Raw genomic sequence first — 14,941 nt, 5'->3', positions numbered from 1 at the left:
ACGGGGGAAAAAAAAAGAACAAATGCTGAATAAAAACAGTAATTTTAACCTTAATAAAGCGCTCACGTTAAAAAAAAGTGTGTGTGTATGTGTGTGTGTATATATATGTAAAATGGGTGCTGCAGATTAAAAGTTGGGGAGAAAAAAAATCACTGTTCTCCAAACCCTTCATTTTTATACTTAGGCAAACTGAAACCTTGAAGCGAGAGCGTTACTTACCAGCACAGTCAAGATGAAAGGGCCAAAGGAAACGAAATTCTCCAGTTCAACTCCGAGACCTTAGGCCACTCTCTCTTACTTGGAAGTGTCCTTCGGAATCTAAAGTAAATATTTAACTTAATCTGCATAGGCAAATAGGCCCAAAGTCTCAAGGGCGCTAACCCAGACAAGGGGTAAACATCTTAAATGAACGTAAAGCAGACGGTGTACAACAGTCTTAGGCAGCACGTGAAGCTCCCACAGGTCTGAGAGTCAACCAGAACCTCCCCGACCCAAATGACCGACGAGCTTCTTACCCCGCATTTATAAAACACCAGACACGGACGGGCAGGAACCGAGGTCCCTTAAGATCCCACAGCAGGCTTCCCTCTGGGAAGCAGACCGAGAATCGCGGTCTGTTCCCAGGCTGAGGGCCCGAACCAGGCACACGGTGTAACTCCGTCAAAGTTCACCTCAGATAAAGGAAGCGGGGAAGTGGAGCGACCACCGAGGCGTGTCAACGCGCAAAGAGGGCCAGGCGGGGAAACCGGCTGGGAGCCCGGCCAGGGCGAGCGGCGGGACGGCGCGTCTCCCGCGGGCTCGCAAGCGGCGCACCAGCACGTCTCCAACGCTCGTCCTCCCCGCGCCCCGCACCGCCGACCCCGCACCGCCCGGTTCGCGCCCGCGCGGCTCCAGGGTCGCAGGGAGGCCCCCCCACCGCCGCCGCCGCCGCAGCCCCCGCCCGCGCAGACCCCCACCCTCGGGGCGTCGAGCGCGGCGAGCAAGCCGGAGCGCGCGGGCAACCCGGCAGGTCGGGAGGGCCGGCGGCTCTGGAGAGCGGACTCGCCTGACGTACCTGCGGCCGCCTCAGGCTCGGGTCCGCTGGGCCCGGGATAACGGCGCCTCCGCTGCAAACACGCCTCGGGTCTCCATTCGGCGCTGTTTACTCCCAACTCTCGCGAAACTGCGCGATTGGGGCGGGGACACCGACGACCGTGCGTGCCCTGCGTGCGCGCGCCGGACGCCGAGGTCCCGGGGAGGGGGGTACCCTGGCAACGGAGGAAGGGTGGAGGTCTCGCGACGTTTGCGGCCCAGGGGCAGGGGCGGGGTCATGTTGCTGGGACCTGGCCGGAGTCTGGGAGAAAACGACTGTTGGAGTGGGCGGATGGGAGATTCTCAGGAGCTCAGGGAACCTGTACGGCCCCTGGCCGGGCGCGGCCCTGCGGAGGACAGCCGTGGCGGAACAGCCACTGAACGTTCGTATTCATCCAGTGCTCTCTTCCTGGGGCCTGTAGAGCCAGGTGCGACGGCACTCCCTCTGCGAACCTCCACCAGTTTAACCCTCGCTGCAGCTCGGATGCAGGCGAGTCAAGTGCTTACTCAAGGCCTGAGGGTGCGAGTCCTCGCCTGACTTCCACCCTGACAGGCGAGACCCCGGTCTCAAGGCCGGTCTGCTCTACTCTTAACCCCTCCCAGCGTCGCCTGGACCACGGACGCCAAGCGGAGACCCGTTCTGAAGAAACAAAGATGTATTAAACTCTCTAAAAGTGTGCCCCCCCCCCCCCCCGCCTCAGTTGTCTGGGTGATTGAGATACTAAAATCACCCACTTAATGTCTAAATGTTGAGCTGATCGACACTAGACATTGGGCACAGCTAGGGGATGGAAGGGCTTTCCAGGTGGCGGCAGTGGTAAAGAATCTGCCTGCCAATGCAGGAGACAAAGGCTCGATCCCTGGGTCGGGAAGATCCCCTGGAAAAGTAAATGACAACCTTGCCAGGAAAATTCCATGGACAGATGAGCCTTGAAGGCTACAGTTCATGGAGTCACAAAACAGACACGATTGAGCTGGCACGCAAGGGGGACTGAAAGCCTGTTTTAGGTCATTTTGATGACAAATGATGTGCTACGTCTGAGATAAAACTGCTTGTATCTTGTTTGACCTTTCCACAGCACCTGGATAATGCCCCAATATTAGAAACCACAGCACTGCATATTCCTTTTAACTATTTAACCAAACTGATATAATATACTGGAGAAACATAGACTCACCTACTAGCTTTTTGTGATCTTAGGCAAGTTGTACCTCAGCTCTCTGAGGTAAAAGTAACTCACCTTTCTCACCCAAAGGAGATATGAATACCTCCCTAAGATGAAGGTTAAATGAAGCATACACATACAGACTTTGACACAGAACACATTCAATAAATGTGGTTGTACTAGACCAACCCAAACCTGATCAAGTTCTTGCCCACCTCCTGAGATCAAATCAGTGTTAGGAACTTGGAGAGAACTCTTGACTGTTTCATTTGTAAATCCTGAGCACTCCCCCCACCCCCCACTACCACATAAGGGACTTGATCTTAAAATTAACTGTGATGTTCTAATCAGGGTTCTTTTAACAGCCCTTTAGGTCCCTATGCCATTGAATACAAAGCTCCACTGTTATGAACAGAGGTAGGTTAGTGAATCCCAAACATGCTTGTCATGTGATACTGAAGGGGAAGGGAACTTTGCAGCTCCTGAGAGCCCTAGAAACTGCAGGGGGCCTGGGGCGTGACAGGAGGCGGCCTGGAAATTTACCAAGGGAGGCTGAGTGCCCCAGAATCCTGGCCTACCGGTTTTCCACCACTCCAGGTTCTGGTAACTCCCTAAACTAACACTTCATGTGTATAATAAAGCATTTGTAATCCCATGGGAAGGTAAATCTTTATTAAACCTGAATGCTATTTTAAAAAGTAACAGTCCAGAGACAGAGACACAGAAAGACTGATTTTGGAGTGCACACAGTGGCAAGACTGGAGATGCCGTTTAACCCAAATGTGCCAAGATTTTAAGTGATTGAGGTGAAAGCAAAAACAAAGCAAAAAAGACTCCTCAGAAGAGCTGTCTCTACTCATAGTCTCCCTTTTTCTTCCCACGCCTTGAACTTGCTACTTTTCATCCCCACCGCTCAACGAAAGATGGATCATGGCAAAACCACCAGTGATCTCCCTATCACCCATGTCAAGGAACAAAAATCAGCCTTTATTTTATTCAACCTATCAGGAGAACGAGAGCAAAAAATCAACTCTGTAGTTTCAAGACTTATGAGACATATGACTATGCACAATTTTCTGACTGAATTACCAGCTTTTAATGAATTACTGTCACAGGTGTTCAGAGATTAATTTTTTGTAATTTTTAAATATTTGTTTCTATGCGGGGGGGGGGGGGGGGGGGGGAATGTTTCTCTCTTTCCAAACATACGGACCAACATCTCTTCTAAAGGAAGCAGAAGCAACTGCTTTTATTGTTAAATTTTCAGGTCACAGGTTATTCCAAAGGTTTATTTCCCACATCCTTAATAAGAAACCCCAGCTACAGTGGTCCAATTATGACTCTCAAATGAGCGCTGGGAAAGATGAAACCTAAGAAAGATTCTTGGTTTTCATCTTTTGTGAACTTTGCAATGATCAGCATATTTACATATGTCCTGCCAAGAAGAAAATTTTAAAACATCACTGACATGGTTTACTTAGTCTCATCATGTAACAATGATCCAACATCTAATCTATAAATATTAGACACTGCTGTACCACACAACACCTTAAATATACATATGGTATTTTTACATCACGTTGCTACTTATTATACGTCAAAGTTCAAGTCAATGTGCATGAAGTCAAGTTTTCTCTAGTCTTAATGACCATCAATTAACTGTCAGGTGGGGAAATGCCAAATATGACAAAGGCTTCCAGCTAACGCCATCAAAATCATCACTTCCGTGTAGTATCACTGGTATGTGACTTTTCACACCTGCAGTTCTTCCTCTTGTGTGATGAAGGCCTGATCTATAAACGGAAGAGCTTCTGAATTTAACCTCTGATCCCAAGTCCAAGTCAGATATGGAAATACTAAGGCAATGTCACTGGCAAAACTGTGGGCATAAAATAAAAGCTTGCTCAGGCCTCCTCGTAATGGATATCAGCTCAGGAGTTAGCAATTCCATAAAAGTCCTGATTTCAATTAACTGGTTTCTCCGTCAGCGCTGCAATATTAAACCCTGGAATTCAAATGTGCACAGACTGACATATTCGTCTCATGATTTACAATTGTCAAAGCACTAGGTATGTGGTTCTCAAAAATGTTTGGCTTCCTAAGACCTAAACCAAAAAGACTACAGAGTAGGTTTCAGTGCAAACCCATATAGTGGTGGTTATTGGGCATTACTTATCTTCACACCAATGAAAGTGTTCACCATAACATACAAATTTGTTACATGAACCAAGAATGAGCTTCTAACTGATTTCAACAGATACAGTATGTCTTTTCACACACATAATTTGTCCATATTTTAACTATTATTCTATAAATACTTGATATTTATATCATTAATGGTACTGGGATGGAATAATATTACACAGAAAAGTGTTTCACAGCCAGGTATAAGAAGTTCTAGAGGGCTACACTTCAGTTATAAAATGGGTCATAGGCTGAGAAATCACTACTTATCCACAGTAACTATAAGTCAAGAGATGACTGAGGGTCAGTCATCACATGTCCAAAGCTGGGAATGAATTAATTCCTTAGCAGATTAAAAAAACAACAATGTTTTTAGGTGATATTATATATGGCAAACCTATAGCACAAAATTAGGTGGCCTTGTTTAGTATGAAAAAGAGTAATGTAGAATTTTAATACCCCTTTGGGTGCCACATTAAGACATCTTGACGAGGAATCTTTTTCAAAGTAACCTACCAATAAATAAAGTTGCCCAGATGTACACAACATATGTACACACATGGTTCTCTAATTATCAATTGAAGAGCAGCATTTCATACAGAGAGAGCCAAACGACTAAAGCTACACAATATAATACAGGCTTCCACTAATTATACCAGCAATCTTACCTAGAAAATAACACTTTTCAATAGTCTTTCCTGATGAACATTGAAAACCAATGCTAGAATTCATCTACTGACATAGATAACTTCCCTTAAGAAACATGTGAGACTATAAGAGCTGACAAGTCATATCGTATTTCAGTATCATACTACTGTAGCTCCTAGAACAACATAAATCACACAACTTCTGAAAAGTTTAAAAAAAAGCAACACATCAAATTTCAGGCTTCCCCCATCAGCTCTCATGCCACAGTCGGTATTTACTCTGTGCCCTCTATGCGCCCTTAGGGTTTTCCCACAGCACTCTTCAAAGGTTTATGTTTGTTTTGCAAACGATAAGTCAAGAGTATGCTAAATAATCGAGAAAAATGCAGAAGATAACTTCCATGTGTTCCTCCAAATGTAGAATACTGCAGGCTCCCACAAGTCGGCCAAACTTCCCAGCTGTCATCCGGCTTCAAGCTTTGCAGGATAAGGCCTCCTTACGCAAAGAACGGTTGAGAATATTTGCTCCCCACACCCAGAGCCATTCAGGCATATACTGTGCGAAAAGAAACTAAAGATGAAAGAGAAAAGGATTACAAGGTTAGAATCCAAAGCCATCGACAACAAATTATACAGATCAGCAATGATTTAAGCCAACAAACATCACCAATCACCTTAAATACAAAAGAGGAAGAAAACCTTAGGTGATGCTGCATTGAGTAGCCACTTTTGCACAAGACCTTATGCTAGACTCTCTGGGGAACAGAAATGGGATCACCACCCACTCACCCTTTCCTCTAAGTAGGCAGGACAGACCTACATGCAGTGATACCATTACATCTTTACTCAGTGTGATATGAATAGCAGGTCATGTAGGTAAGAATTCCAAATTATCCCAGGAATAAAAGGCAGGTCAAAGAGCAAAATGCATCCACTGTCAGTACTGTGAGAGAGAACTGGGGTTTGAGGGGCAGGGTGGAGCTTACTCTACTGACATTAAAACAGTGGATTTCCTCTTCTAGATGTCATGCAGCTGTAACTTTCGAATGCTCTTAACATAATAAATCCACAGAAGAGAATTCAGTGACTGAACTGGAACCACTAAGATTTGAGAATCAGAATTTACGATCCTCATCTTCCAGCATCAGGCTTCAATCAGATTCCCATGTATTTATCATTTGGAAAGGTTTAGGATGCCCTAACCTTAATTACGAGGGCTGAGCGCACACGGCTGGTTACCTGGATGGAATGGGACCAGTATCCTGTGGTCCTTTTTGAAATGCCGAGGGTAGAGACAGCATGATGTGCGTACACTTTTGGGGAAGGCACCAACCATGGGCACTTGTGCAGAAAGCTGCCAGGAGTGGCCACATTGGTAGCCACGTAGAATGGGATTAAACTCTGTACAAAGATTCCCTTGGAAGCATATTCATACTGCAATGCTCTGCTGAAGTGGTCTAAATATGCCTGTTAAATAAAGCAGGAGGGGAAAAGACTGATTTTGTTGGGAACTCGAAAGAAATCAAGAAGAAAAAAAAGACCTATGGTCATTTTGGGAAAAAAATACAGCATAAGCAAATATCAGCTGCTGACACAGAACTCAACAAACTAGACTAAACCATTGTGATAAACGTTTTCCTACATGATGACTTCACTTTCCACCTGGGAAAGGGTTACCTTAGATGCTGAGAATGCCGCCAGCTGGGGGGTGGGTTTGCAGCAGGAGCCGGAGGAGATGGTGACGATGGCGCCCTTCTTCCTCTCCACCATCCCTGGCAACACGATGTGGACCATGAGGCTGGCCGCGGCAATGTTCACGTTGATGATGTCCCAGAGCGTGTCCTCAGAGACCTGTGTGAAGTACTGTGGATAGGGGTAAAACACACCCACGTTATTCACCAGGATGCCAATGTCTCTGTCCTGCAAGGCTTCCCGGATCACGTCGTAAATCTCGCGACCGCTGCTAAAGTCCGCGACTATAACGTCAGTCTCCACTTTGTAGGTGTCAGCTATGTCTTTAGCGACCATCTGCAGCTTCTCTTGGTTCCGGCTGATGAGGACAATGTTGAGCCCACGGCTGGCAAGCTCCTCTGCATAGGCCCTTCCAATCCCATCCGTGGCACCTACAGGACAAGCCGGGAAAGGGAGCAAACTCATTTCACAGTGCAACCCTTAAAATGGACCTTAAATACCCCATGTCTGGGTTTAATCAGAGAAGGATTCACACTAGAAATAAACTCAGTTCTGTGAGTAATCAGTCAAGCACAAGGTGGAATCCGTAATACAAATGACACGAGCTAATCAAATGCTCGCCCAGACATTCTGACAGGTAGAGGAAGCGCTGCTTTACGTTTGCCAAGGTGACTGTGAGACACAGTGGGGGACTGTTCTCAAAGCCTCATCTGGTCTCAGTGAGTGTCAGAAGGTACTTTCCTAGGAAACAATGGTAAATGAAAATGAAATTTAAAAGAAGGGAAGCATTTCTGAAAGTGGTACCAGTTTGTAAGGACACTTTCAAAACAGAGAGCAAGAAGGAAAAGCAAGCAGCAGGAAGGCGGGGCTGGATGGGGAACAGGAGGTGACAGAAGAAGGACAAAAATCACAGGGAAACACCTTCCAAGATGAGTGGTGAAAAATGTGCACATAATCATAACAGAGGAAGTTTTATTTCTTTATCCCATGAAAACATGATTAAATTCAGTAAGTCCCTGAATGAAGCATCCAACTTATAACACAGATCAAATGGGAAAGATGACTCAATTTTTAAATCAGGCAAGAACGGAAATCTCATCTCTTACCACTCACGACCGCCCATCTTCCATACTGCTTGATCAGATCCGCTCTGCTCACCAGGCGCGGGATGAAATGCAGCCTGATGAGGCTGTAGAAGTCACAGACGACAGTGATGCTTTTTCTGGCTGTGTACCAGGCTCCAACCAAGGCGAGGGCTTCCATGTAGCAGTTGCAAGACCTCGCGATCTCCCTGTACAAGAGGTAGAAGCTGTCGACGGCAGCCATGGCAGCCTGCAGGGGCAGGGAGCGAGAGAGGTGGTCTTTGCTTAGTAACTGAAAGGAACACACACAGTTTGGGTGAAGAAGGATGTTTGAGACATCAGGGCTTAACAATTTTGCATTCAAATAACAGTAACTGTTTAAATGCACGCAGCCTGTGGATCCAGTCAATTTATGATATCATTACTTGACATCTGCAGCTTACAAAGTTCTTTCCATCCAAGAAGATTAGTCAACATGATTATCAGGAGTTGCCAAATTCCTACTAAAATCCAGGCACTGAGCTAAATGTTATGGATATGACAATAAACACAATATGCTCTGTGCCCTAAGGAGTTCCCAGCCCAGCTTAGTGACAGTCACAGGCTTTTTAATTCACGTAAGAGCTGAGAGTAATGTTTATTTCTTTTATTGAATTTATTTATGCAAAACTGGCAAGCACAGAGGACCTACTATCCCTGTAGAGACAAAGTATGAAAAACAGAGGCACTATTAAGACATAGCCTTGGCCCCAAAGGGGGCTTCCTGATCCCTCAGACAGTATAGAAACTGCCTGCAATGCAGGAGACCAGGGTTCAATCCTTGGGTCAGAAAGATCCCCTGGACAAAAGAATGGCTACCCACTCCAGTGTGCTTGCCTGGAAAATCCTATGGATAGAGGAACCTGGTGGGCTACAGTCCACAGGGTCTCAAAGAGTCAGACAGGACTGAGCGACTAACACTTCAGCCTCAAAGACCTTACAACTCACTCTGAGACAAAACTATGCTCTAATACTCTAACATAAACTGCATTATGTATAAATAATATTCATAAATGTACATTTTTAAAAGAGATACTCCCCAAACTTGAAGACATGGTTTTCAGAAATGACAGTGGCTAAGCACACTTCATCTGGCTGGCATCACTGGCACATGGTCATCCTTGCCTGGCCCCTTGTGTTTGGGGAAACAAAAGCCTAATATGACTCTTTAAGTATCCACACAGCAAGCATCTTTACGTGCCATGTACTGGGATGGACACTAAGGTTTCAGAGATGAAGCAAACGACTGCCTAGGAGGAAAGACTGACATCTAACAAAACAACTTAAAATTCCATATGAAGTGGTGTGTATGTGTGTGCACCTGCAATCAGAGAGGCACAGAAAGGCTGGGCATGACCAAGGCTGATAAACTTCCTTCTAGACTAGACCAGGGGAGTCACCAAGGCCTGAGCCAACCACGTGCTCTCAGTGAGGGTCAGGTATCAAAAAGATCAGAACCGACCACAATTAAACTACAGGGAGCTCAGATATGCACAAGCACAAGGGTATATAGCATTTATTAATATTATGTAAGAGAAAATAGATTTAAGCCAAAAACAAAATTTACATAAACTTTCTGGAAGTGGCCCCTCTCATAGAAATCTGTGAGATTTTTCTAAGAAAAAAATCCCTGACAGTACCAGCAAAAATTGGCATAAGCTTAAGGAAGAATAATTCCCTCCCACTCCACCACAATGCAATTTGAGCTCAACCAAGGTCTGCAGAGTGAAGAAAACAAATTAACCTCTGGAATGGGACACGCTGTAAGAATGACACCACACTGGTAACAGGCGCATAAAACAACAAAAAACTACTGAATGTAATAATATGCATGTGTGTGTGTGTGTGTGTGTTGAGGACGCATATGAGTGTGTAGGCCAAATTACAAACCAATAAAACGTACGAAAGAAATATGATAGAAAACTGAAGAAACAGGCAGTAGGATTCCTAAATGCCCCACAATGCGCATATAACCCCTCAAACATTAAACTTTACAATCCCGTCCTGTGCTGTGCTTAGTCGCTCAGTTGTATCCAACACTTTGTGACCCCGTGGACTGCAGCCCACCAGGCTCCTCTGTCCATGCGGTTTCCCAGGCAAGAATACTGGAGTCGGTTGTCATTTTCTCTTCCAGGGAATCTTCCCGACCCAGGGATTGAACCCACTGCTACCACACTGGCAGGCAGATTCTTTACCACTGAGCCACCAGGGAAGCCCTCGGGGTCACAGTCCTCCACCTCAAAGGTATCCCCTCTTTGTATGCTATGCCTCTCAACGCTTCCAGATGCTCGTGATGAGGCAGTGACGGGTCCCCCCCACACCGTGGCAGAACAGAGCCACATCCTGGGGGGCAGGTGCTGGGTGGAAAGGCCCCTCCCAGTCACACTGGCTGCTTCCCAGGACAGAGCTGATTCAAGATTCCCAGAGAAGAGACCAAAAACACTAGCTCCTTACAAAGAAGAACATAAAAACTGAAAATCCGAGTACAACCGTCCTAAGCTGGGAGTTCCCGAAATAACGCTTTTATAGTGGACACGTGCCATCTGTCACACTTACTCAAAGAGTAAGCCATGAGGAAAGTAAATGCAAAACATGATACTTGCATGCACCAGTACTTTTTGAACAAAATGTAATAACACAACCATAAGCAAAACAACAACAACAACTAGATTCTTGGAACATTAAATCTAGTCTTCAAAATAATAGGTGGGTATACATCTAAGATGTTACACAATGTTTTCAGTAAAACACTGGACGCCACATATCAAGGTCTAATAGATTGGAGCCAAAGAAATACTTGTGGGGAAAAATGCATGGCAGGCGTGTCTGTAATAAGGTTCCAGCTAAAAGGAGGTCACATGTGCCTTGGGGAATGACCTCACCTCAAGTGGAAGCTGTGTAAAGGGAACTTCGACCCCTCCTTGAACACCATTTTTCTCAAGAATGTGAGATGGAAAAACTCCAAAAAAGATGCCTGACTACGACCGAGTCCTCAGTCGTTCTGCCCAAGTCATTCTCCGCCTGCAGTCTCCTCTTACCTCGTCTGCCAGCTCTGGGCCTCCAGGAGCTGCTGTCTTCTTTTCAGGACAAGCTGCAAGCAAAAACAAACAGCAAACGCCTTTCCCTCACAGCTCAGCTGGGAAAACTTTACAGAAAACTCAGACCAAAGGTTTTTAAAAGTTAAAAGAAAGTAAAAATGCATGTGCCATGAATCCAAACAATACTTTGGCCACCTGAGGCAAAGAGCGAACTCACTGGAAAAGACCCTGACACTGGGAAAGACTGAGGGCAGGAGGAGAAGGGGACGACAGAGGATGAGATGCTTGGTTGGCATCACCGACTCAATGGGCATGAGAATGAGCAAACTCCAGGAGATGGTGAAGGACAGGGAAGCCTGGCGTGCTGCAGTCCATGGGGTTGCAGAGTCGCACACGACTGAGCGACTAAACAACAATTTAAGAAAATTGGAAAAATGTACACCAAAGTTGTCTATTATGCACAGCTCAAAGAATAAAAAACACTCATGGGGCCCCAGGACTCCACAAATCAAATAGAGTCTTAGAAGGCCCAATGCCTCCTCCCTGGCCACTTCCCCTTCCACCACTTGGGGTAATCACTCTCCTAAGTTCTGATGTAATCATTCCCTTGCTCTCTTCTTTCTTTCGTAAATAGTTGTATACCACCCTACCAGAGATTCTGAAATAACAGTACTCCGTTTTGCCACTTACATAAGGAATCGAGCCCATGTACCCTTCAGGGACTTGTTCCTCTCACTCAGGGCTGTTTCCCAGACCCAGGCACACCTCCGCAGCTGCAGGCCATAAACTCTCACTGCTGCACCGTCTCATGGCACAGACACAATCTGTATGTCCAGTCTACTGCTGATGGGTTGGTCCTGTTGGTTTTGACTTTACAACTACGAACAGCGCTGCCGTCAACGCTCTCATGCATGCACAAGAGTTTCTCAAAGGGACAGGCCTAAGAGTCGAACTGCTGGGCCACAGGGCATCCATGTGTTCAACCAGATACTGCCAAAGCGACTGAGCCACTTTACACGCCCACCAGCAGCAGAGTGTGAGCTCATGCTGCCTCCTCTCAATGGCTGGCAACATCCAACAGTTCGCCTCCCGCCAAAGGCTGGCTGTGAAATGGGATCTCGCCATCGTCTGCACTGGCATTTCCTGACTGTTAATAAGGCTGGCACTCCCTCCTGACGTTTATGTGCTGTTTCTGTTTTCTCATCTATGAAATGCCTGTTTCTAGCTTTTGATCTTACTTCTTTTCAAATCAACTTTTTAAAAAATTTAATTTTTAAAAATTGTATTTATTTATTTTAGCTGAACCACACAGCATGCTGGATCAAACCCAAGCCCCCTGCACTGGACATGCACAGTCTTAACCACTGCACCACCAGGGAAGTCCCCTTGTGACCTTCTTTCTATTGTGTTGTCTTTTTTTTCTTTCAGAATTCTAAGTATTCTCTCTACATTCTAGATACTAGTCCTCTGTACGCTTTGTCTCTTTATATAAGTGCTTCTGATGAAATGAATGTCTTAGTATCAATATCAACATAGTCCAATTTATCAATCTTTTTCCTGCATGGGTTATGCTTGTTACGTCTCATTTCAGAAATCCCATCTTAACCCCAGGACAGAAAGATATTTTTCCATATTATTTTCCAAACTTTTTCTTTTCTTTTTTTTTTTTTTACAATTCTGCTTTTCAGATTCAAGTCTTTAATCCACCTGTGGCCTTGTGATGGTGTGAAGCTGCGGTCGCATCCATCTCTACTGTTCCTCCCCAGACCCTAGCATGGTGCTAGGTATACAGTATTCATTTAACAAATAGAAGCAAATAATGCCTTGTGTTCAAAGCTCAAATTTCACTCGGGTAGAAATAACTTGGGAAGCTTCTCCAATTTTGCATCAGCACTTTGATGAAGCTGTTATTGGTGTGTCATGACTTTTTGGAGTTTCCTTACCCCCCTGTGCCAAGTTTCAGTATACCGCTAACGTAAACTACATGGAGAGAGTCAAAACATGGGAGTTCTTGTCCAAGATCCAATACCCCTCAGTTTCAGGTCTCCACTTCTGCAGTGGGAATTAAAACTATAACAGCATCCACTCCTGGGTACAGACCCAAGATAACTGAAGACTTAGGCTCACACAAAAACCAGTATGGCTGTGCTCATTAATCACTAGCAAAAAGTGGAAATAACCCAAATGTCCAACAACAGATGAATGGACAAACAAAATGTGGTCTCTCCACATGATGAATATTAATTCAGCAATGAAAAGAACAAAGTATGGATACATGTTATGATATGGACAAATCTCGAGAACAGTATGCTAAGCCAAAGAAGCCAGACACAAAAGGCCACTCGTTATATGACTCCATGTATGGGAAATGTCCAGAAAAGGCAAATCCAGAGACAGAAAGGAGACGAGGGCTGCCACAAGGCAGGAGGAGTGGGAAATAGGGAGTGACTGCCAATGGGGTGGGATTTCTTTGGGGAATGATGGGAATGTTCTAGAATTAAACTGTAGTGATGGTTGTGGACAGTTAACATGCTACTATAAACAGCACACGCTTAAATGGCTAAAATGGTGAATTTTGTTATGTGACTTTTATTTCAAAAAAAATCTGCTTAAAAAAAAACAATTTGTTGAGCTCTATCTATGTCTGTGGAATATTACTGTAGTGATCACAACCACGGACTCTGAAAACAGACATCCTGGGTGTGAACCCAGGCTCCCCATGTAAGAGCTGTGTGTCTTGGGTGAAGTTACTTAATTACTTCACAGAGCTTTCCCTATATTACCTGCAAATATGGGGCTAATATTTCCTGCCTAAGATTATAATGAAAATTAAATCAGATCATACGTATGAAGCACTCAGTCTGGGAGTATCAGTCCTCAATAAATCTTGCCTATCAGCCACTATAATTTAATGTTCAATAATGTTAGTTATTGTCTATTTGCAGTGCTCAGGGTTAAAATCTGGCTTTCTGCAAAAAACTCCGCTAAGTGCTTTCTTCCTATCATGGCACTTCTCTCATCAACCCTTCCAGGCAGAGTTGTAATCATGCCCAGTTTACAGACACGGAAACTGAGGCTTACCGAGGTAAAGTGGCACAGCCAGGACTCTGCAGCTAAGAAGTGGGCGGTGAATTCAGATCAAGGTCTGTGAAAGTCCAGAGGCCTGCCTGGTGACCCCCACTCTGAGACCCCCAGGCGGGCATCCTGCTGACATCACCAAGAGGGCCGCTGGGTTGGGCTTCTCCGGACTGCACGTTCCTTCGGAACAGCGACAGACTCCCTGGTCCCCAGAAACCTTCCCCTCCAGCACCCGGCAGGGCCCAACAAACCACCGCCGCTGGAGAGCTGGTGGGGCCCTTTCTCCAAGAGCGCCCTTATTCTGAATTACTTCTCATTCAGAACAAAGACGAAGACAACAAACCCCACTCAGACCGAGTCCCTTTGGAAACGAGAATGAAGAAGCACAAACCGGTGCCTTTCAGAGCCTCGTGGGGAGCACCCGGGTCAGGTCCGGGAAAGAGATGGGCCCGCGCTCGGGGTGGGTGGGGCACCAGGTCCGCCGGGTCCCGGGGGAGGGGCGGGCCCAGAAGACGGGCTCCTCATGGGGTGCAACGCCCGGATGGAGTTGGGGAAGAGGCGCTCAGGGTGGACAGGCCAGAAAGGAGGGGTGCTGGGGGCGGGGGCCCCAGGGAAGGGAGGAACGACAGGGTCCGGGGGTACCGGGGGTCTCGGCGAGGAGGGCACTGGTCCCGGGGGGCGTGGTGGGACGCAGACCGAGCAGAGGGCCGAAGCCCCGCCGGGCACCGGGAGAGCCTGGAAGGCTCTGGGACCCGGGGGCGCGCGCGGGGGGCGCGGTACCTGCAGAGACAGCGCGGCCTCGAAGCTGGACCCGCCAAAGACGCGCGGCCGCCACCCCCGTCACCGCCGCCGCCGCCGCCGCCGCCGCAGTAGTTCCCCGGGCCGCGCCCCAACGTGACCCGCGCACGCGCTGGGGGCGTGGCCGTTGCTGGACCCACCCCCGG

The 14,941-nt window shown here is 46.5% G+C and overlaps 2 protein-coding genes across 8 annotated transcripts in view; both read right to left on the bottom strand.

Moving 5' to 3' along the window:
* Positions 1 to 1,177, bottom strand: part of MBTPS1 (membrane bound transcription factor peptidase, site 1) — a 44,962-nt gene extending 43,785 nt beyond the window's left edge. The window contains exons 1-2 of one of the 3 annotated variants that reach the window (XM_020896579.2): positions 516 to 770; positions 220 to 318 (exon numbers count right to left, since the gene is read on the bottom strand). The gene's annotated coding sequence lies outside the window, so the exon portion shown is untranslated. Of the gene's footprint in view, positions 1 to 219; positions 319 to 515; positions 771 to 1,054 lie in introns of those variants that run through there. The other 2 variants (XM_070451464.1, XM_020896589.2) reach the window with 2 other exon arrangements.
* A 2,282-nt stretch (positions 1,178 to 3,459) lies between these two features.
* HSDL1 (hydroxysteroid dehydrogenase like 1) lies at positions 3,460 to 14,896 on the bottom strand. 5 transcript variants are annotated; one of them, XM_070451461.1, is made up of 7 exons: positions 14,778 to 14,896; positions 14,001 to 14,177; positions 10,920 to 10,972; positions 7,867 to 8,092; positions 6,746 to 7,191; positions 6,308 to 6,535; positions 3,460 to 5,639 (listed from the first exon to the last, which is right to left on the bottom strand). In XM_070451461.1, the coding sequence occupies exons 4-7, from the start codon at positions 8,084 to 8,086 to the stop codon at positions 5,541 to 5,543; spliced, it is 993 nt and encodes a 330-aa protein (XP_070307562.1). In that variant the 5' UTR covers positions 8,087 to 8,092; positions 10,920 to 10,972; positions 14,001 to 14,177; positions 14,778 to 14,896; the 3' UTR covers positions 3,460 to 5,540. The 5 variants fall into 5 exon arrangements, with proteins under 5 accessions (XP_070307562.1, XP_070307564.1, XP_020752268.1 ...); XM_070451463.1 differs by having other exon boundaries at positions 7,867 to 8,051; XM_020896609.2 differs by lacking the exon at positions 14,001 to 14,177.
* Between the last annotated feature and the right edge of the window lie 45 nt (positions 14,897 to 14,941).

The sequence above is a fragment of the Odocoileus virginianus genome, chromosome 20, assembly GCF_023699985.2.
Source record: "Odocoileus virginianus isolate 20LAN1187 ecotype Illinois chromosome 20, Ovbor_1.2, whole genome shotgun sequence".
NCBI classification, from domain to species: domain Eukaryota; kingdom Metazoa; phylum Chordata; class Mammalia; order Artiodactyla; family Cervidae; genus Odocoileus; species Odocoileus virginianus.
Note: the sequence above shows the minus strand (reverse complement) of the source record. Positions and strands in the feature narration are given on the sequence as shown.

Excerpts from the sequence above, each read along its gene's own strand:
- HSDL1 (XM_070451461.1), bottom strand. The coding sequence starts at position 8,086 with ATGGCTGCCGTCGACAGCTTCTACCTCTTGTACAGGGAGATCGCGAGG. Across the intron at positions 6,536-6,745 it reads CGGCATTCTCAGCATCTAAG|GCATATTTAGACCACTTCAG; the intron begins GTAACCCTTTCC and ends TTTATTTAACAG. Across the intron at positions 5,640-6,307 it reads ACTGGTCCCATTCCATCCAG|TTTCTTTTCGCACAGTATAT; the intron begins GTAACCAGCCGT and ends TTTCATCTTTAG.